Raw genomic sequence first — 23,450 nt, forward strand, 5'->3', positions numbered from 1 at the left:
TAACCAAAATCAACAATACGACAAAACAGTTCCGTAAGGTGCACAGACTATACGGAAAACAACCACCCACAAACCCAAAGGAAAAAAGGGCTGCCTAAGTATGGCTTCCAATCAGAGACAACGAAAGACACATACTCGGCCACACAATAAAAACGAACATAGAAAATGAAAACTAGAACAAATCCCCTCTAAATAAACCAACCCCAAAACACAAAAACAACACCCCCTGCCACGCCCTGACCATACTACAATGACAAATGACCCCTTTACTGGTCAGGACGTGACAGTATAACTGTTAGGATGAGAAAAGCCAAAGTTTTACAGATATACAGTACCAGTCAAAAGTTTGGACCCACCTACTCATTCAAGGGTTTTTCTTTATTTTTACTATTTTCTACATTGTAGAATAATAGTGATGACATCAAAACTATGAAATAACACATGGAATCATGTAGAAACCAAAAAAGTGTTAAACAAATCAAAATATATTTTATATTTGAGATTCTTCCAAGTAGCCACCCTTTGCCTTGATGACAGCTTTGCACACTCTAGGCAAGCTCTCAACCAGCTTCAGCTGGAATGCTTTTCCAACAGTCTTGAAAGAGTTCCCACATATGCTGAGCACTTATTGGCTGCTTTTCCATCACTCTGCGGTCCAACTCTTCCCAAACCATCTCAATTGGGTTGAGGTCCGGTGATTGTGGATCTGATACAGCACTCCATCGCTCTCCTTCTTGGTCAAATAGCCCTTACAAGGAGGTGTGTTGGGTCATTGTCCTGTTGAAAAACAAATGATAGTCCCACTAAGTGCAAACCAGATGGGATGGCCCATCGCTGCAGAGTGCTATGGTAGCCATGCTGGTTAAGTATGCCTTAAATTCTAAATATATCACTGAAAGTGTCACCAGCAAAGCACCCCCACACCATCATGCCTCCTCCTCCATGCTTCATGGTGGAAATCACACATGCAGAGATCATCTGTTCACCTACTCTGTGTCTCACAAAGACATGGTGGTTGGAACCAAAAATCTCAAATTTGGACTCATCAGACCAAAGGACAGATTTCCACCGGTATAATGTCCATTGCTCATGTTTCTTGGACAAAGCAAGTCTCTTCTTCTTATTGGTGTCCTTTAGAAGTTGTTTCTTTGCAGCAATTCGACCATGAAGGCCTGATTCACGTCTCCTCTAAACAGTTGATGTTGATGTGTCTCTTACTTGAACTCTGTGAAGCATTTATTTGGGCTGCAATTTCTGAGGCTGGTAACTCTAATGAACTTATCCTCTGCAGCAGAGGTAACTCTGGGTCTTCCTTTTCCTGATGTTTTTTGCGACTGCACTTTAAGACATGACTGACCATCATGTCTTAAACTGTCTTTTCTCTTTGCTTATTTGACCTGTTATTGGTATTTTACCAAATAGGGCTGTCTTCTGTATACCTGTGACGAGATTGTGTAGAGGTAGGTGAAAGAGTCAAGCGCAGGAGAGCAGAGATGTCCGAGATGCGTATTTAATAGGCAAGTCCCATAAACATACAGGTCAGGTACAATACCAAAACAAACGCTCTTAACTACAGAGAAAACCAGTAACTCACGGAAGGAGGGAAACAAAAAAACAACACTCCTAAACTTATACCTACTATGAAAAATACGTGAGAACCAATAAGGCACAACCTTAGCGAACAACATCACAATGAACTATCCCGCACAAACCTAGGCAGGCAAACAGGGGTAATTATACAAACAGAAATTAAGGCAAATGAAAAACAGGTGTGAAAGAACCACAGACAAAACAAACAGAAAAGGAAAAAGGGATCAGTGATGACTAGTAGGCCGGCAACGCGCCGGCCGAACAGGGAGAGGAACCACCTTCGATGGAAGTCGTGACAATACCACTCCTACCTTGTCACAACACAACTGATTGGCTCAAATGCATTAAGAAGGAATGAAATTCCACAAATGTACTTTTAACAAGGCACACCTATTAATTGAAATGCATTCCAGGTGACTACCTCATGAAGCTGGTTGAGAGAATGCCAAGAGTGTGCAAAGCTGTCATCAAGGCAAAGGGTGTCTACTTTGAAGAATCTCAAATATATAAAAAAAAACACTTTTTTGGTTACTACATGATTCCATATATGTTATTTCATAGTTTTGATGTTTTCGCTATTATTCTACAATGTCGAAAAATTAAGAAAAATCCTTGAATGATTAGGGGTGTTCAAACTTTTGACTGGTACTGTACATTCCTCTCCAGCTAAACTCCTTTAAGTTGATTAAGGAAGAGTGCTGTTCTTCCTCCATAATTCATTATTCTCTATACACCAATGGAAGGTACCGTATTCTTGAAGGGGACCCGTTCTTCTCTTCTAGCCATCCAGGTTGAAGTAGCTACCTATAAGTCTACCTGTGTTATCACAAGGGCAGAGACCCAGGGAGACTGCCTGCCACTCTGACATATTTCATTCGGCTAGACACAGACCACTGGCACGCCAGCCCTCCATGAGTCTCGCCACAAGACTGGCGGGGTGAAGCCACGAAGCAGGAAAGAATGTCCATGGCCAGGAGGGGAGAGGGACAGAATTCCTGCCTTCTCACGTCACCTTGCCAATTTATACTGTATATTCAGCCAGGACCAAGTCAACAATAAACAATGGATGTAGTCCTCCTGTATTGCTTTGTATCATGCTGAGCAGGTTATGAAATATTATATTATAAATGGGGCATGATGGTGAAAGCATCAATGGTCTATTGTCATGCTTCTTTTGAATTCATATCTCAAGAGATGCTTTTACATTATTTGGCAACCTGCAGGTAACTGCCAAAATAATGGAAACACTTGAGTAAATGACCGATACAAAGTATATTGAAAGCAGATGTTTCCACACAGGTGTGGTTCCTGAGAAATTAAGCAATTAACATCCCATCATGCTAAGGGTTCAGGCATAAAAATACTGGGCAGGCTATTATTTTGGCTACCATGGCTATAGGATGACAATGCCCCCATCCACAGGGCACGAATGGTCACTGAATGATTTAATTGTCACGGGTACTTAGGGCAGGAGGAAGGAGTAGAGTCAAATGCAGGAGATATCGTCCAGTAGCTCGAAGTTTATTCACACCCAAACACTAGGTGATCAAAAGGCACTGGGAGTGTACAATACCCAAAAGGGAAACAGGTAATCCTCAAAGGGAAAATCACGCACGGGGCGCAGCCCGGCGAGAAAATAAATCCTCCAATATAAAAACGATAGAGAAGAAACGGCCACAGCGTAAACCCGCTGACAAACAAACAATCCCGCACAACACACAACCCCAAAGGAACAAACTAAATACCCCCCCACTAATGACAGAAATGACAACAGGTGCGGACCTAGACAGACAAAACACAATGAACACAGAAACACAGATCGGCGGCAGCTAGTAGACCGGCGACGACGACCGGCGAGCGCCGCCCGGCCGAGGAGGGGCACCATTTTCTGTGGATACTGTGACATTAATAAGCATGAAAACGATGTAAACCGTATACCATGGCCGTCTCAGTCACCAGATCTCAACCCAATTGAACACTTATGGGGGATTCTGGAGTGGCGCCTGAGACAGCGTTTTCCTCCACCATCAACAAAACACCAAATTATGGAATTTATCATGGAAGTATGGTGTCGCATCCCTCCAATAGAGTTCCAGACACTTGTAGAATATATGCCAAGGTGCATTTAAGATTTTCAGGCTCGTGGTGGCCCAACGCCCTATTAAGACACTTTATGTTGGTGTTTCCTTTATTTTGGCAGTTACCTGTACATATGCCAAATGTGAGAACAGACAGTCATGCCACCAATACCAAATGATCAATACATAATGAGTGCATGTCATACATCCTTCCTTTATAATTGTGATTTATTATTAAGAAAGTACTATTCATAAAGCAGATGCATATTTATTAACTACTTCAAATCGAATCAAATTTTATTTGTCACATACACATGGTTAGCAGATGTTAATGTGAGTGTAGCGAAATGCTTGTGCTTCTAGTTCCAACAATGCAGTAATATCTAACAAGTAATCTAACAATTCCCCAACAACTACCTAATACACACAAATCTAAAGGGGTGATGAGAATATGTACATGTAAGTATATGGATGAGCGGCACAGGCAAAGTGCAATAGATGGTATAAAATACATTATATACATGTGATATGAGTAATGTAAGATATGTAACATTATTAAAGTGCCATTATTTAGAGTGCATTGTATAAAGTGACTAGTGATCCATTTACTAAAGTGGGTAGTGATTGGGTCTCAATGTAGGCAGCAGCCTCTCTGAGTTAGTGATTGCTGTTTAGCAGTCTGAAGGCCTTGAGATAGAAGCTGTTTTTCAGTCTCTCGATCCCAGCTTTGATGCCCCTGTACTGACCTCGCCTTCTGGATGGTAGCGGTGTGAACAAGCAGTGGCTCAGGTGGTTGATGTCCTTGATGATCTTTTTGGCCTTCCTGTGACATCGGGTCCCGTAGGTGTCCTGGAGAGAAGGTAGTTTGCCCCCAGTGATGGGGGCAGACTGCACCACCCTCTGGAGAGCCTTGCGGTTGAGGGCATTGCAGTTGTCGTACCAGGCTGGCGCTGTTGCGCCTTCTTCACCACACTGTCTATGTGAGTGGACCATTTCAGTTTGTCTGTGATATGCACGTCGAGGAACTTAAAACTTTCCACCTTCTCCACTGCTGTCCCTTCGATGTGGATAGGGGGTGCTCCCTCTGCTGTTTCCTGAAGACCACGATCATCTCTTTTGTTTTGTTGATGTTGAGTGAGGTTGTTTTCCTGAGACCACACTCCGACTGCCCTCACCTCCTCCCTATAGGCTGCCTCGTCGTTGTTGGTAATCAAGCCCACTAATGTTGTGCCGTCTGCAAACTTGATGATTGAGTTGGAGGCGTGCATGGCCACGCACTCGTGGGTGAACAGGGAGTACAGGAGGGGCTGAGCACACACCCTTGTGGGGCCCCAGTGTTGAGGGTCAGCGAAGTGGAGATGTTGTTACCTACCTTCACCACCTGGGGGCAGCCTGTCAAAGTCCAGGACCTAATTGCACAGGGCGGGGTTGAGACCCAGGGCCTCCAGCTTGATGATGAGCTTGGAGAGTACTATGGTGTTGAATGCTGAGCTGTTGTCAATGAACAGCATTCTTACATTGGTATTCCTTTTGTCCAGATGGGATAGGGCAGTGTGCAGTGAGATGGCGATTGCGTCGTCTCTGGACCTGTTGGAGCGGTATGCAAACTGAAGTGGGTCTATGGTTGCTGGTAAGGTGGAGGTGATATGATCCTTGACTTGTCACGTTCGTCGTAATAATTGGACCAAGGTGCAGCGCGATATGGTTTCCACATATTTAATATTAGAAACGCACAAAACAACAAAGAAAGAATGAAACAAACAACGAACCGTAACTAAGAGGTGCTACGTGCACTAACTCAAAATAATATCCCATAAAACACAGGTGGAAAAAATGCGTCTTAAATATGATCCCCAATTAGGGACAACGATAACCATCTGCCTCTAATTGGAAACCATATCAAGCACACAACCTAGAAATATGAAAACTAGAATACCCACATAGAAACAGTAACCTAGAACCTCACATAGAAATAATAAACTAGAATACCCCTCAGTCACGCCCTGACCTACTTCACCATAGAGAAACAATGGCTCTCTATGGTCAGGGCGTGACATGACTAGTCTCTCGAAGCACTTCATGATGACAGAAGTGAGTGCTACGGGGCGGTAGTCATTTAGTTCAGTTATCTTTGCCTTCTTGGGTACAAGAACAATGGTAGCCATCTTGAAGCATGTGGGGACAACAGACTGGGATAGGGAGCGATTGAATATGTCCGTAAACACACCAGCCAGCTGGCCTGCACATGCTTCGAGGATGTGGTTCGGGATCCCGTCTGTGCCAGTAGCCTTGCGAGGGTTAACACGTTTAAATGTTTTACTCACGACAGCCACGGAGAAGGAGGGGGGGGGGGGGCAGTCCTTGTTAGCAGGACCGCAACTGTGGCATTGTACAGTCGTGGTCAAAAGTTTTGAGAAAATATTAATTTCCACAAAGTTTGCTGCTTCAGTGTCTTTAGATATTTTTGTCAGATGTTACTATGGAATACTGAAGTACAATTATAAGCATTTCATAAGTGTCAAAGGCTTTTATTGACAATTACATGAAGTTGATGCAAAGAGTCAATATTTGCAGTGTTGACCCTTCTTTTTCAAGACCTCTGCAATCCGCCCTGGCATGCTGTCAATTAACTTCTGGGCCACATCCTGACTGATTGCAGTCCATTCTTGCATAATCAATGATTGGAGTTTGTCAGAATTTGTGGGTTTTTGTTTGTACACACGCCTCTTGAGGATTGACCACAAATTCTCAATGGGATTAAGGTCTGGGGAGTTTCCTGGGCATGGACCCAAAATATCGGTGTTTTGTTCCCCGAGCCATTTAGTTATCACTTTTGCCTTATGACAAGGTGATCCATCATGCTGGAAAAGGCATTGTTCGTCACCAAACTGTTCCTGGATGGTTGGGAGAAGTTGCTCTCGGAGGATGTGTTGGTACCATTCTTTATTCATGGCTGTGTTATTAGGCAAATTGTGAGTGAGCCCACTCCCTTGGCTGAGAAGCAACCCCACACATGAATGGTCTCAGGATGCTTTACTGTTGGCATGACACAGGACTGATGGTAGCGCTCACCTTGTCTTCTCAGGACAAGCTTTTTTCCGGATGTCCCAAACAAACGGAAAGGGGATTCATCAGAGACAATGACTTTACCCTAGTCCTCAGCATTCCAATCCATGTACCTTTTGCAGAATATCAGTTTGTCCCTGATGTTTTTCCTGGAGAGAAGTGGCTTCTTTGCTGCCCTTCTTGACACCAGGCCATCCTCCAAAAGTCTTCGCCTCACTGTGCGTGCAGATGCACTCACACCTGCCTGCTGCCATTCCTGAGCAAGCTCTGTACTGGTGGTGCCCCGATCCCGCAGCTGAATCAACTTTAGGAGACGGTCCTGGCGCTTGCTGGACTTTCTCGGGCGCCCTGAAGCCTTCTTCACAACAATTGAACCGCTCTCCTTGAAGTTCTTGATGATCCGATAAATGGTTGATTTAGGTGCAATCTTACTGGCAGCAATATCCTTGCCTGTGAAGCCCTTTTTGCACAAAGCAATGATGACGGCACGTGTTTCCTTGCAGGTAACCATGTTTGACAGAGGAAGAACAATGATTCCAAGCAACACCCTCCTTTTGAAGCTTCCAGTCTGTTATTCGAACTCAATCAGCATGACAGAGTGATCTCCAGCCTTGTCCTCGTCAACACTCACACCTGTGTTAACGAGAGAATCACTGACATGATGTCAGATGGTCCTTTTGTGGCAGGGCTGAAATGCAGTGGAAATGTTTTATGGGGATTCAGTTCATTTGCATGGCAAAGAGGGATTTTGCAATTAATTGCAATTCATCTGATCACTCTTCATAACATTCTGGAGTATATGCAAATTGCCATCACACAAACTGAGGCAGCAGACTTTGTGAAAATTAATTAAAATTTGTGTCATTCTCAAAACTTTTGGCCACGACTGTACTATCCTCAATGTGGGCAAAGAAGGTGTTTAGTTTGTCTGCAAGCATGACGTCGGTGTCTGTGACATGGCTGGATTTTTTTTTGTAGTAGGTGATTTCCTGTAGACCCTGCCACATACATCTTGTGTCTGAGCCGTTCAATTGCGACTCCACCTTGTCCCTGTACTGGCATTTCGCTTGTTTGATTGCCTTGTGGAGGGAATAGGTACACTGTTGATATTCAGACATATTCCCAGACCTCTTTCCATGGTTAAATGCAGTGGATGGCGCTTTCAGTTTTGCACGAATGCCGCCATCCATCCACCCAGCAGTAGCAGTATGGCGCCGACAGAGATGGTCGCCTCGCTTCAAATTCTTAGGAAACTATGCAGTATTTTGTTTTTTTATGTATTATTTCTTACATTGTTACCCCAGGAAATCTTAAGTCTTATTACATACAGCCGGGAAGAACTATTGGATATAAGAGCAACGTCAACTTACCAATATTACAACCAGGAATACGACTTTCCCGAAGCGGATCCTCTGTTTGGACCACCACCCAGGACAATGGAGCTAATTCCAGTAGGCGACCCAAAACAACAGCGCTGCAGAAGGAGCAGACAAAGCGGCCACCTGGCCAGGCTCCGTAGACATGCACATCGCACACCGCTCCCACGTATACTACTAGCCAATGTCCAGTCTCTTGAGAACAAGGTATACGAAATTTGAGCAAGGGTTGCCTTCCAGAGAGACATTGTAACATTCTCTGTTTCATGGAAACATGGCTCTCTTGGGATATGTTGTCGGAATCGGTTCAGCCACCGGGCTACTCCATGCATTGCGCTGACAGAGATAAACACCTCTCTGGGAAAAGGAAGGGCGGGGGTGTATGCTTTATGATTAACGACTAACGGTGTAATCATAACAACATACAGGAACTCAAGTCCTTCTGCTCACCCTATCTAGAATTCCTTACAATCTTGTGCCGGCCGTTTTACCTCCAAGAGAATTCTCGTCAGTTATAGTCACAGCTGTGTACATTCCCCCTCAATCAGACACCAAAACGGCCATCAAGGAACTTCACTGGACTATATGCAAACTGAAAACCATACATCCTGAGGCTGCATTTATTGTAGCTGGGGATTTTAACAAAGCAAATTTGAGAACAAGTCTTTCCTAAATTCTTCCAGCATATTGATTGCGAGCGCAACACCCTCGACCACTGCTACTCTAACTTCCGCGATGCATACAATGCCCTCCCCTACCCTCCCCTTCGGCAAATCCGACCACGACGCCATCTTGCCCCTTCCGTCTTATAGGCAAAAACTCAAACAGGATGTACCAGTGAAGAGAACCATTCAACGCTGGTCCGACCAATCGAAAGCCACGCTTCAAGATTGTTTTGATCACGCGGACTGGAATATGTTTCGATCACCCTCAGAGAACAGCATCGACCTATAAGCTGACTCGGTGAGTGCGTTTATAAAAAAGTGCATTGGAGATGTTGTACCCACTGTGACTTAAAACCTACCCTAACCAGAAACATAACACCTTTATAAACCCATTATAGACCGTGCCTGAACAGAGAGTGTAACCAAAATGTATTGATGGTATGATTTGACGTTTTAAGAGCACACTGTGAAAAGCTCCAACACAGGGTCATGAGCCTACAAACAAACAATCCATGCTAGAGGAAAAACAGCAACATAGCGTAACCCTTCTTCCCAACCCCAACTAAACCCAACCAGTGGAATTTCCCAGAACCTCCAGTCCAACCCTCTAGCTGTCTGTTCGGGTCACTCTACCAGACACTCCAATAGAGTCCTTTGGCACCTTGCAAAGTGGTCCTTTTGAGAGCAACCTGCTGCAGGCTGGTTTCCAGACAGGGCCTCTGCCTTTGTCCCTCGCTCCATGCCAGGAATGGAGGACTTAATGTTTTTAGCTGAGCAGGGCTGGCGGGGCCGGGGCCCTGAGACACTACACGCAGTGTGCTGAAAACTTGGAGTCCTCAGTGGGATAGCATCAGTCATCCTGATGGTGGAAATAAACAGTCATTCCTGACTGCTGCTGTTGCTGCTTCTGGAGCTAAGACTGGCCCAGCCTGTGACAGAGCCTGGACACAGAGCCTGCACATTGAGCCTAGAGAGACTCTGAGGTTTATTTATGCTCCTCACATCCATGAACCCAGAGGCTTGTGCTGCCAATTAGGCAGAAAATGACTAGGAATTGCAATTGTATGGATGATGGAACAGTTACACTCTTAGAAAAAAGGATTTCAAAAGGGTTCTTTGGCTGTCCCTATAGGAGAACCCTTCATGGTTCCAAGTAGAACCCTTTTTGGTTCCAGGTAGAACACTTTTGGATTCCATGTAGAACCCTCTAGGATTATACCTGGAACCAAAAGTGTTCTACCTGGAACTAAAAAGGGTTCTTCAAAGGGTTCTCCTATGGGGACAGCCGAAGAACCCTTTTAGGTTCTAGAAAGCACCTTTTTTTCTAAGAGTGTACATCTGGTTGTTTTTACGTACAGTGAGGGAAAAAAGTATTTGATCCCCTGCTGATTTTGTACGTTTGCCCACTGACAAAGAAATGATCAGTCTATAATTTTAATGGTAGGTGAGAGATAGAATAACAACAAAAAAATCCAGAAAAACGCATGTCAAAAATGTTATAAATTGATTAGCATTTTAATGAGGGAAATAAGTATTTGAGCCCTCTCAATCAGAAAGATTTCTGGCTCACAGGTGTCTTTTATACAGGTAACGAGCTGAGATTAGGAGCACACTCTTAAAGGGAGTGCTCCTAATCTCAGTTTGTTACCTGTATAAAAGACACCTGTCCACAGAAGCAATCAATCAGATTCCAAACTCTTTGGCCAAGACCAAAGAGCTCTCCAAGGATGTCAGGGACAAGATTGTAGACCTACACAAGGCTGGAATGGGCTACAAGACCATTGCCAAACAGCTTGGTGAGAAGGTGGCAACAGATGGTGCGATTATTCGCAAATGGAAGAAACCCAAAAGAACTGTCAATCTCCCTCGGCCTGGGGCTCCATGCAAGATCTCACCTCATGGAGTTGCAATGATCATGAGAACGGTGAGGAATCAGCCCAGAACTACACGGGAGGATCTAGTCAATGATTTCAAGGCAGCTGGTGACCATAGTCACCAAGAAAACAATTGGTAACACACTACGCCGTGAAGGACTGAAATCCTGCAGCGCCCGCAAGGTCCCCCTGCTCAAGAAAGCACATATACATGCCCGTCTGAAGTTTGCCAATGAACATTTGAATGATTCAGAGGACAACTGGGTGAAAGTGTTGTGGTCAGATGAGACCAAAATGGAGCTCTTTGGCATCAACTCAACTCGCCGTGTTTGGAGGAGGAGGAATGCTGCCTATGACCCCAAGAACACCATCTCCACCGTCAAACATGGAGGTGGAAACATTATGCTTTGGGGGTGTTTTTCTGCTAAGGGGACAGGACAACTTCACCGCATGAAAGGGACGATGGACGGGGCCATGTACCGTCAAATCTTGGGTGAGAACCTCCTTCCCTTAACCAGGGCACTGAAAATGGCTTGTGGATGGGTATTCCAGCATGACAATGACCCAAAGCACACGGCCAGGGCAACAAAGGAGTGGCTCAAGAAGAAGCACATTAAGGTCCTGGAGTGGCCTAGCCAGTCTCCAGACCTTAATCCCATAGAAAATCTGTGGAGGTTCGAGTTGCCAAACGTCAGCCTCGAAACCTTAATGACTTGGAGAAGATCTGCAAAGAGGAGTGGGACTAAACTTGAACCTTCAGCTCCCTCCACAGATTTTCGGGACAAGTCTCTAGATGTCCTTGAGTGGCCCAGCCAGAGCCCGGACTTGAACCAGATCTAACATCCTGGAGAGACCTGAAAATAGCTGTGCAGCGACTCTCCCATCCAACCTGACAGAGCTTGAGAGGATCTGCAGAAAAAAATTGGAGAAACTCCCCAAATAGAGACGTGCCAAGCTTGTCGCGTCATATCCAAGAAGACGCTGTAATCGTGGCCAAAGGTGCTTCAACAAAGTACTGAGTAAAGGTTCTGAAAACGTATGTAAACATAATATTTTCGAATGCACTGTATAACCCAAACTTTCGCACACAACTATCCCACTGACACAAAAATGCATGCCTTTGTAGACTACATGATAAGATCTATTTCAGAGAAGAAAAAGCAATTGCCCACTGGAGAACTGTAGCATTTATTTTGGACTTTTTATATAGGCAGCTGAAAATAGCACAGGAAGCCAGAGATTGCCTCCCAGACCCCCCCACTCACACAGGAACACATAAAACAACCTGTGGTCTCTAACCCAGAGCCTTACACAGGATACACAGACTGAGAACCGGAGAAGCCAAAGAGTCAGAGAAACAGAAACAGGGTGAGAGACAAAAGATGAGAGAAGAATACTAAGAGAGAACAGAGAGGAGATGAGAGACAGGAAAAGAGAGGAGATAAAGAAGAAAAGACATGACAGAGGAAGGAAAGAGTGGGCACAAGAGAGTAAACTATGTCAACAGGAGAGTGTAGACACAACAGAGGAGAGATAGAATATAGGAGAGGAGGAGTGCGGGATGGATTACCTCTGTGTGCTGCGGAGCACTGTCTGTCTATCTCTCTCTCTAGCTGCCACGCTTAGCAGCACATCTGGCCTGGCTGACTGACTGCCTGCAGCCGGGGCCGTGCACAGATGTGAGCGCGTGTCAGCGTCTTGGTCACAACTTGGCAACCGCTCCGGCCCCGCACCGAGGCTGCCGGGTAACAAATGACTGAAATATCTACCCAGGTTTGCTCCACATGCCGGGCCTGCACATAATTGAATCGAAACGTGACCAGACCGCAAGTTTGTCTCCCTCTACCCCACACTCCCCCTCCTTGGTCTTAAAAAACACACACGACCAAAGAATCCAAAGAAAGAAAAAAGAGAGAGAGAGAGAGAGAGAAAAGGGCTATGGTCTGATCCCCGCGCAAATAAAATTCCTGAATTCTCAGATTCTCAGTGTCTCAGATTTCCTGGAACGACGGGCGAGAAGTCTAACCTGCTCCTCTTTGTCAGACTTGGAATTGTGAGGAATTGACGTGTGGGAATAGCACTTATAGACACGCTTATAGACCCGCAAAACACAGGATCAACCAGTCAGTGAGGATCTATGGTTTCCACAAGGTAGCAGTCCATTCAACTCAATGGTGACTGGATAGTCCCTGGAAATGTGTACAATGTTCCCATTTAGAATATACTTCTACAGAAGAAGCAGATCCCCTAAAGAGAAAAGAGAGGTGGATATGACACACAGATCATTGAGTCTCTGTATCCACAGTCTCTCCCAGTCTGTCCCCTACTCCCACAACTCACCAGTCCTCCACTCATACACAGACTTTGAGGTCTTTCACAGGGATATTAGATAGGACTGGGCCCCTCGATACAATATTACAATGATACTTAGGTGTCGATACGATATGTATTGCGATTCTCACAATTCTATATGTATGAAGCTCATTCCTGACTGCTGCTGTTGCTGCTTCTGGTGCTAAGAATGGACCAGCTCAGTGTACAAAACATTAGGAAAACCTGCTCTTTCCATGACCAGGTGATTCCAGGTGAAAGCTGTGATCCCTTATTGATGTCACTTGCTAAATCCACTTCAATCAGTGTCGATGAAGGGGAGTTGACAAGTTAAACGAGGATTTTAAAGCCTTGAGTGAATTGAGACATGAATGTGTGCCATTCAGAGGGTGAATGGGAAATACTAAATATTTAAGTGCCTTTGAACGGGGTATGGTAGTAGGTGCTGGGTTTTTCACACTCAACAGTATCCCGTGTGTATCAAGAATGGTCCACCACCCAAAGGACATCCAGCCAACTTGACATAACTGTGGGAAGCCTTCGAGTCAACATGGGCCAGCATCCCTGTGGAACGCTTTCGATACCTTGTAGAGTCCATGCCCCAACGAATTGAGGCTGTTCTGAGGGTGTTGCAACTCAATATTAGGAAGGTGTTCCTAATGTTCAGTACACTCATTGTATGTCTGCTGCAGAGAGACAAGAGAGAGCATGAGAAATAACCTACTTTTTAAAACCTACTGTTACCCGTCATTCAGCACCATTTGGAAGCACGACCTATGGAGGACATCAAATCACACATAACTTATTAATGTCATAACTGACTTATGTCATATGACACAGTCTCATGACTGTTGGCATTAAATTGTCACTTTTTACGACCAAATGCTGGGACATGCAGACTTGTTAATGGTATGTCAGATGCAGTACATGTAGACAACGACGTAGACTGCAATCTGCAGACTCCACGGTCCCGGGCCTGCAGCCAAACCAAATAGGAGTGATCACACACTGGAGCCATCCACAATGGCCCTATTGCTTCCCTCAAAAGACACAATCTCCCTATCATCCACTTGAGTCAACCCAATGCATTCACATATCTACTAACCTAAAATGTTAAAAGGTGAAATAATGCTACGATAACATCACAAAAGCACTACACACAGGTGCGAGGCTAACAAGGAGCCCAGACCTGCAGACAATACCACAAGGGAAACGTAAACCTCAGGTTTCATTGTCCAATACTGGACAATGAATAGCTACAATCCTGGACTATTTCCTTTTGGAAAAGTATTCTCCAGGCTGATATGAAACCCTATCCTGTGAATAGGATCCTTGGGGGACCCCCATCTGGTCGTCCTCTGTATTACTGAGGAGAGAAGGGGAATTTATGGAGATAAAAAGCGGCTCTGCAGCCAGTAAAATTAACGCCCAGCAGTCACACAGTACACTGTCATGGCTTTAGAATAAACAGACATAACACTGGTGGAGTCAATTGGCCCACTCTAATCCACTGGTATATGGAGAGAAAGGAAGAGGATGGGAAAAGCAGTCCAGCTCAATCATTCCCAGAAGAGGCCATGAAGGTTCTCACTCACACACATACCGGTCACTCACACACTTACACACGTGTGGCATGCATGTGCAGTGCGCACCACGTGCACATAAGCACGCATGCACACACACACACGGTGTATACTGCTTCCAAACTCTACTTCTCTGCATTGATACACTTGTGCATCTCCTCCATTCACAGTATCCAAATGGACTGAGGAGACTCTTTCAGTCACAGAATATGTCCAACAATGTACTCTCTCTGACTAATAAGTGACAAGCAATCCATTGACTAAAATCTAAAATGTTATCTACGTAATCCCCAAATGTAGTTATTTATCATGAGGGCCATAAACAATAACTAGTAATGATGCACACTCCAAGAAAGGTTAACTTCTCACCTTTCTGTTAAAAATAATTATACATTGCTGAGGTGTAGTCACTTTTAAGGACACAAGCTCAAGTACACAGTACAAATACGATCAGAATATGAAAATAGGAAATCATTTATATGATGTATTTTCTTTTTTTTTGTGATTAAGAGGCAAAGGTCGAGTCATGCGTCCTCTGAAACATGACCCGCCAAGCCGCGCTTCTAAACACTGGCTCACTTAACCCGGAAGCCAGCTGCACCAATGTGTCAGAGGAAACACCGTTTAACTGATGACCGTAGTCTGCCTTCAGGTGCCCGGCCCGCCACAAGGAGCCAAGTAAAGCCCCCCTGCCAAACCCTCCCCTAACCTGGATAACACTGGGCCAATTGTGCACCGCCCTATGGGACTCCCCGTCACGGCCGGTTGTGACATTGCAACAGCAGCGACGCCGCAACACTGTGATGCGCCTTAGACCGCTGCACCACTCGGGAGGCCACATGATGTATTTCCTATTCAACAAAACTGTATGAATAAGGCCTGAAATGACTTATATTTGTCTAAATATACTATAATCAATTTATAAAATAACACGATAAGATTTCACCTTCCTTATAACTGTAAAATACATCTTTGTATAATTAGTGTTAGAAAAAATGTGCATATTTTCTAAAGGTCTCTCATGATCAAAATGTCTTCCCCCATCGCTGTGAACGTCTCACAGAGCTCTATCTTGGCTTCCTGAACTCGTTAGGAACTTCCCTTTCACCTCGGATTAATATTGTCCGTCTATGACAAACAGAAAAAGGTTTTTGTTTCAAATCTATTGATTTTAGATTACTGGCTATAAATCAATCTCTGCATGTGCTACAGAGACAAAACCACTCTCTCCTGCTGCATTACCATGTAAGGATTCTAGGCATATGCGTTGTTAGTGGCTGTGATGTAGGGTTCAGCCAGGAGTTAATGGACAGTCGGAAGAGCGAATTAAATGGTAGGAGGGACATCCCAGCTTCAAATGGTGTCAGATTTCACATCCTGTTTCACACAGGCAGAAGCGACATACTCGTGTGCCCGTGAGAATCAGGGCTACTGCTCAATGCAAGCCATTTCGATATATGATGTCCACATGTCGATTTATAAGCGGAAATGTCGGTCAGAACCGGTACCAGAACCATGCAGCTCCCCAAAACAGGGGACTTTACGTCTGAGAGGTTTTAATGGTACAGCTGATCCAATGCAGTATGGACAAGGTTAAGTGTAGAGATGTTGTCTGGACCAGTGGACTTACTTTGGTGGGGCCTGCAGGATCTGCTCCAGTCTGAATCATGACCCCCGGCTGACATCAGAGACACGAGCAGCATACACAGCCTTCTACGAGAGGAGAGAGAGAGAGAGAGAGAGAGAGAGAGAGAGAGAGAGAGAGAGAGAGAGAGAGAGAGAGAGAGAGAGAGAGAGAGAGAGAGGAGACATTCAATATCAATAATATTGTGAAATCATTACTCATATATTTCTGTGTGTACTGTATTATAGGGACTGTACTAATCATGTTGGTAATGGCCTGTGTCCACTAGCCACTGGGGGACACCCATCGGTTAACAAGGGTGTCTAGCCTTGGCAGGACCCACATAGACGACACAATACCGTGGATGAGCATTAACCCGGGCATGGGGAAACGACTCTAGACAGAGACCTCCATTTAGCGTGACGGGGCAATCCCCCCAGTTCCATAAATAAATGTACGGTCACGGCCGACTGTCGCTGTGAATGTCAGGCACATAAAAGCTCCATTGGGTCATAATATGTGGCCCATTAGGGTTAACCAGTGAGGCTGGAGAGGTAGGCACGTCTCCCACTCGCCCTGGGCTCTCCTCGCCTCTCTTCCGTCCCACCAGCCACATCTGGGAGCCATCAGGGCACAGACAGCAAGCAGCCCCCCGGCCACTGGGAGCTGAACCGGCTATAATTACTTACGCATGATTACGCATGTTAATCATAGGCTGGGCCCAGACGCCACCGCCACGCTTGTTTATTATTTATACTTCGTTAAGCAACGGGACGCTCTGATTATCCCGTGTCATTGCTTCATTATCACTGTCATGGAGAGCATGGAGAGGAGGGGAGTGTGTGGAGGGGTGGGGCGAGGGGAGAGTGTGTCTGTGTGTGTATGTGTCTGTGTGTGACTGTGTGTGTGACTGTGTGTGTGTGACTGTGTGTGTGTGTGTAGGAGAAGGAGGCACGCAGTGTAAGCAGCTCTTGAACAGCCCACACTTTAACCACGATGGGCCGTATGTACAGGCCACTGACCTCTAACAATTACACTCCATATTATTTATAGAAAAAAACATCTTGCCCAAAGAGTGTCTGCTTCCGTTTTCTTTCTCTGAGGGACACTGGTATCCAGCAGGTACCAGTGAAGCGTGGGTTCAAGTTAGGCATTGCTACGGTGATGGTCAACAGGCCAGGTGACATCATACCCTGAGGATGTCATAATGGGTGCCCTTTTGGCCCAACATAGTGTTCTCCCACTCACTCTGTCGCCCTACTGCCTGCAGTACTCTGATACCCTGTGGGGAACCAAAGGCAACCAGGAGGGCCAATTTATCATGACACACATACATGCCAGAGCACACACACTTATCATAACAGCACACACAGAGCAGGGAGCCACGACACACAGAACACCCCAACATATTCCAGAACACCCATGGAGGCCAGCCACCACAGCAAACGGAGCACACATGCGCACACACACAAAATATACCAGGGAAAGGTACTCCTGCAACTCAAATAAAGCAAGAAAATGATACCACATAATAAGAACTCTTTGTGCAATATGCCACATTCATAATTGGTTGGTGTTGTCCTATAAGAAACATGATATTGGTATCTGCCAATAATCTCTTTCATGGCCAGTTAGACGTAGTGTTAGTCACTCTCACTTAGATATCATATTTAAAAACTGCACACATTTCTCTCCACCTCATGAAATTAGTTATAAAATTGCTAAATCTTCTCTCCGCCCCATTGCAAAAATGTGTAGAATTGCAGGAAATTCACTTTCTCACCGCTGCCATGACGGATGGCGCTAAAATGTTTTGCTCAACAAAATTTCACGTAGGGACCCCAAAAGGATATGAATGTGGGTACGCAGACCCGCGAGTCACTGCCGCCCCACATGAAGAATTCTGATTTTTTTTTATGGCCCCCAACCCCATCAAAGTTGCCCATCCCTGGTGTAGAGTGGGTGACAGGCATACCCAGCCAGGGATAGAGTTATGCTGCTGCTGCTGCTGCTGCAGCAGCCAGTGGCATGTCATTTCAGCCAGAGCACTTATAATTATGCCCTGTTTTCTTTGACAGAAATAAAACTTTCCAGAGAGTAAAAATGCTCCAGGCAAGGAAAAAAGTGGCGAGTGACATCACAGCCAAGTAATTCATTTTAAAGTGGCTCAGATTAAGATTAAGCACTAAATTGAAAAGGTATGGCGGTAAGAAAAATTTGAACAAGCCTAATGCAATGGTAAATCTAAGCTCTGACGGTAGCGCTATAGGTCCAGGGGTGTGTCGCAAATATTTTTGCTATTTTCACTGCCTTTATTATGAGCGCAATGGCTTGCGGTGGCGTGAAAGGGCTGGGTTTTGATGAATAAACAAGTTCTAGACTTGACGAGGGCTTGGCCATTCACTGGCCAATCAAGACGTTCCATGGTTTAATACTGCATGCGTTTGTCTCAAATTCTGTAGGTTATTGACGGTCTTTGCGTTGTCATCAACTACAATTTCGAAATATCCTCATTGTAGTCTATTGTGAATTGATAGTACAGTTTATTAAATAGCATAAACTACAGTAACAAGTGATAGCAACATCCATTGTTTGTTTTATGTTTGGAGTGTTGACAGCCAACATTGATGTAATTGGCTTCAACGTGTATAGTCCTTTACGCATCGCACTTCTCCTCAAATAAAACATACTAGGCTTCTGTATATTGTATTGTACAGTGCATTCAAAAATAATTCAGACCCCTTGACTTTTTACACATTTTGTTACGTTACAGTCTTATTCTAAAATGTATTAAATAGTTTTTTTCCCCCCTCATCAATCTACACACAATAACCCCATAATGACAAAGCAAAAACTGGTTTTTAGACATTTTTGCACATTTATTAATAATAAAAAACTGAAATCTAACATTTGCATAAGTATTCAGACCCTTTACTCAGTACTTTGTTGAAGAAACTTTGGCAGCAGTTACAGCCTTCGAGTCTTCTTGGGTATGACGCTACAAGCTTGGCACACCTATATTAGGGGAGTTTCTCCCATTCTCCCATCTGCAGATCCTCTCAAGCTCTGTCAGGTTGTATGGGGGAGCGTCGCTGCACAGCTATTTTCAGGTCTCTCCAGAGATATTCGATCTGGTTCAAGTCCGGGCTCTGGCTGGGCCACTCAAGGATGGTGAACCTTTGCACTCTGAAGTAGGTTTTCATCAAGAATCTCTCTGTACTTTGCTCCATTCATCTTTCCCTCGATCCTGACTAGTTTCCCAGTCCCTGCCGCTGAAAAACATCCCCACAGCATGATGCTGCCACCACCATGCTTCTCCAGACGTGACGCTTGGCACTCAGGCCAAAGAGTTCAATCTTGGTTTCATCAGACCAGAGAATCTTGTATCTCATGATTCTGAAAGTCCTTTAGGTGCCTTTTGGCAAACTCCAAGCGGGCTGTCATGCCTTTAACTGAGGAGTGGCTTCCGTCTGGCCACTCTACCATAAAGGCCTGATTGGTGGAGTGCTGCAGAGATGGTTGTCCTTCTGGAAGGTTCTCCCATCTCCACAGTAGAACTCTAGAGCTCTGTCAGTGTCACCTCCCTGACCAAGGCCCTTTTCCCCTCGATTGCTCAGTTTGGCAGGGCGGCCAGCTCTTGGAAGAGTCTTGGTGGTCGCAAACTTCTTCCATTTAAGAATGATGAAGGCCACTGTGTTCTTGGGGACCTTCAATGCTGCAGAAATGTTTTGGCACCCTTCCCCAGATCTGTGCTTCAACCCAATCCTGTCTTGGAGCTCTATAGACAATTCCTTCGACCTCATGGCTTGGTTTTTGCTCTAACATGCACTGTCAACTGTGGGACCTTATATAGACAGTTGTGTGCCTTTCCGAATCATGTCCAATCAATTGAATTTACCACAGGTGGACTCCAATCAAGTTGTAGAAACATCTCAATGATGATTTATGGAAACAGGATGCACCTGAGCTAAATTTCAAGTCTCAGCAATGGGTCTGACTACTTATATAAATTAGGCATTTCTGTTTTTTTTTTTTTTTATAAATATGCAAAAGTTTCTAAACACCTTTTTTGACTTTGTCATTATGGGGTATTGTGTGTAGATTGATGAGGAAAATGTTTTATTTAATCCATTTGACCTGTAACATAACAAAATATGGAAAAACTGAAGGGGTCTGAATACACTGTATGTGTGAGGCACGTTCTCAATAAGCACATGGTGGGTGTTTTTAGGCACATCCAAAATAATAACAGGATCTGGTTAAAATAATGTAATAGTCTACATAGTTATAGAGGGATGTTTGTTCACTGTTTTGCTGCAGCTAAACTTGATCTTTCAATAAAGCTTTGATGAGTAAGATATATTTCGAAGCGGTCTCATGTGCCAAACCATTTATCGATTGTCTTAACTACTTGGCTAATGTATTGGGAATGACAAAAAAACAGCCCTCATTGAGAGGAGGCTACGCTTGGTTTTTAATCAAATGAAACGAAATAGGAAAAAATATATATACTATATGTTTCTAAATGCGAGGTTTACGGACACAAAAACCACATCTCTCTTGATCCATGTGCATACGGGCACTGTGCGTCACAGCTGGATAGGCTGAGCTTCCGTTGTCAAAATTCATGCCAGAATTCGGTTGGTCTTAAATATCTCCACCAGCGCATAATGAAATTGGAACCCTGGCACACGTGTTTATGGACACACCTCAGATATTGCCACTCCTCCCACCTCAGCGCAAGCGAGCTCATATAAGACAGGTAAATTGCCAATTCTTGCGCTACGGTTTGAAAATAGAAGAGTGCCGGCTTTAACAGGTCGACATTTCAAACGAGCGAGAGTTTGACATTTGCGCTGGCTTAATGCAAGACGAAAATAGAGCTCAATATCATACGGATACTATATGTGAAGACGGGATACTTCTTGGTCAAAAAATTTACTTGGTTACTATGGCCTAATTTCTTCCATTTAGTTAAATGATAGGCCGGACTATTCTGACTACTCCGCCAAGTCCATATCAATGTCCACAATTTAGTATGACAACAGCTTTAATAGCTCATTTGTCCTTGACGTTGACAGACACGATAGATAAGCAATGTGGATAAAAATATTCCCAAATGGCCCGAAATGGAGTCCCACTGGACCCAGATGTCAATTCAATGTCTATTCCACGTTGGTTCAATGAAATTTCATGGAAACAACATTGATTCAACCAGTGTTTGTCACATCATATTTCTAATAGCTGTGGTGCTGCTGATGACAGTGTGTGTTGTAAATGTAAACTCAGAACCAGCCTGTTATATTAACAACCAAAGCCAAGGGGCATTGTGTGCTGGTCATACTGACATCATTGGCCCCAGTCAATCTCAGTGGTGCCATTATTAGGTTACAGAGACCATAAACTCCACCATTTAATGTCACATTAGTTGGAAAACAACAAAATGTGCCCGATCACCTCTCCCAGACTCCCACGCAACCTATCTTTAGCTATTTAAAAACACATTTAAAGGCATTTAGCGAGTCCTACTTAGAGGAAGCCACCCACATTCACATAAAATGCAATTTGCACAACCCTCTTTATTATTTATATGTCCTTTAAAAGAAAGGAAAAAAGCACACTGGACTGGATCAGAGATCTCGAGCGTTTTCAGTCATCTGTATCTCATTCATATTTTATCTAATTTGACTTCTCTAAAATTGCCCCATGATCTCAGTGTGGGGCTGTGCTGCATGGCTGACTGATGGTGTTGTTTTACAGTGAAACACACAAGATAATTAATTTAGAAAAAACACTGGTATATCTTGGAGACTGTATTGGGAAGTTGTAGGGTGTACTACTATGTCTTTGTGGGGTGAACTGTGTCTTTGATAGAGTAGTCAGCATATGCAAGCTCTGCAGGGGAAAGCCATCTAAAGCAATAAAGCGGTGGTCTTATCAGCCGTGCTCTAATAGTCCTTAAAGAATTTCACTACTTAGCATACAGTATTTTCAGCAAATTAGGCACATATGGTTGTGGAGAAAGGTTGGCCTGCACACACACTGACGCAGACAGACACAGACACAGAGACACACACAGGCACACTTTGGTCTCGTGATTCTGCAGTCAGAAATGTTGGCATGCTCCTCACTGTTGTGGTGTTGCATTGTTTTTGCCATAAGATGAAGGTGCTCTGTAAGTGCAAGGCTTCAACAGAACATTCCTCACAAATGCTATATGATTACTGTTTAGGAAAAGACACCATTCTACATTTTTGCTGCCAGAATGCTACTATGATATTCTTTAGAAAGATACAGTATATTATACAGTTGATATCTGTCTGTAGATGCCCATGTCACTCCATCTATCTCACTTTCCTCAAGCTATGGTCTGTCTCCACTTTTACGCTTAGAATAGCACATGCTATAGCACAAGAGGAACACCTATATGCGAATGATGTTCATTGACTACCGTTCAGCATTCAACACTATTGTTGATCCTGGACTTCCTGATGGGCAAACCACAGGCTGTGAGGATTGGCAACAACACCTCCACATTGGTGATTCTCACAAACTTGGTATTACTCTTGGTAAATTTTGAAAAGACAAAAACAATTTATTTTTATTTTGTTATGGATAAAAACCATCTCAAATTATTGTCCATGTTAAATTATCTTAACTGTTCAGATTTCCAAGACTGTGCACAGAACAATCTCATTACCTTAAACACTTGTAGAGTTTGAAAAGAACCATAGCAAGGTTACTACAACAATATTTCATAAAAGAATATGACATTTTGGTTTTAAGTATATTTTAATCAGTTCTCATTACTGTAACGTGTGGCATGTTCATAACCTGTTTTTTTATATTTATTTATGTTTATTAATATAAAAAAGTACACAAATGACCCATTTTATGCACAGCTTAAATATTTTTAATTATGTCATATTATTCAGGGAATATTTTATCATTGATGATACATTTCAGTAATGAGGTCCATGTTACGGTAGATGAGAGACCGCATTATGGTAATGATCAAATGAGCAAACGGTACTTTATAAAGAGCAAAGAATATCATTTTTAACCATATTAATTAATTCCCCACCACCACCCAGCACAGCTACCTGCCGCCCCAAATCGGCATGCTGTTTGTGCAACTGCATTTTCTGAATCAGATAGCCTATTCAAAAATGTTTGCCTAAATGCGATTCAAATGTGATTAAACACTGACCAACACTTTAGTTCCTACCCTGTCATAACACCTAATTGGCTTTTGAATTTGTT

The 23,450-nt window shown here is 44.0% G+C and overlaps 1 protein-coding gene across 4 annotated transcripts in view; it reads right to left on the reverse strand.

The window, feature by feature from the left end:
• The window catches only part of LOC106567682 (transcriptional regulator Erg-like), a 104,913-nt gene that overhangs the window by 51,256 nt on the left and 30,207 nt on the right, over nucleotides 1–23,450 (reverse strand). For all 4 annotated transcript variants that reach the window (XM_014137253.3, XM_014137254.3, XM_014137252.3 and 1 more), the window contains exon 2: nucleotides 16,194–16,276. In XM_014137253.3, coding sequence (XP_013992728.1) covers nucleotides 16,194–16,232 — 39 coding nt within the window. In that variant the 5' untranslated portion in view covers nucleotides 16,233–16,276. The remainder of the gene's footprint in view (nucleotides 1–16,193; nucleotides 16,277–23,450) is intronic.

Source organism: Salmo salar, chromosome 13 (assembly GCF_965601325.2).
Source record: "Salmo salar chromosome 13, fSalSal1, whole genome shotgun sequence".
In the NCBI taxonomy this organism is placed as follows: Eukaryota; Metazoa; Chordata; class Actinopteri; order Salmoniformes; family Salmonidae; genus Salmo; species Salmo salar.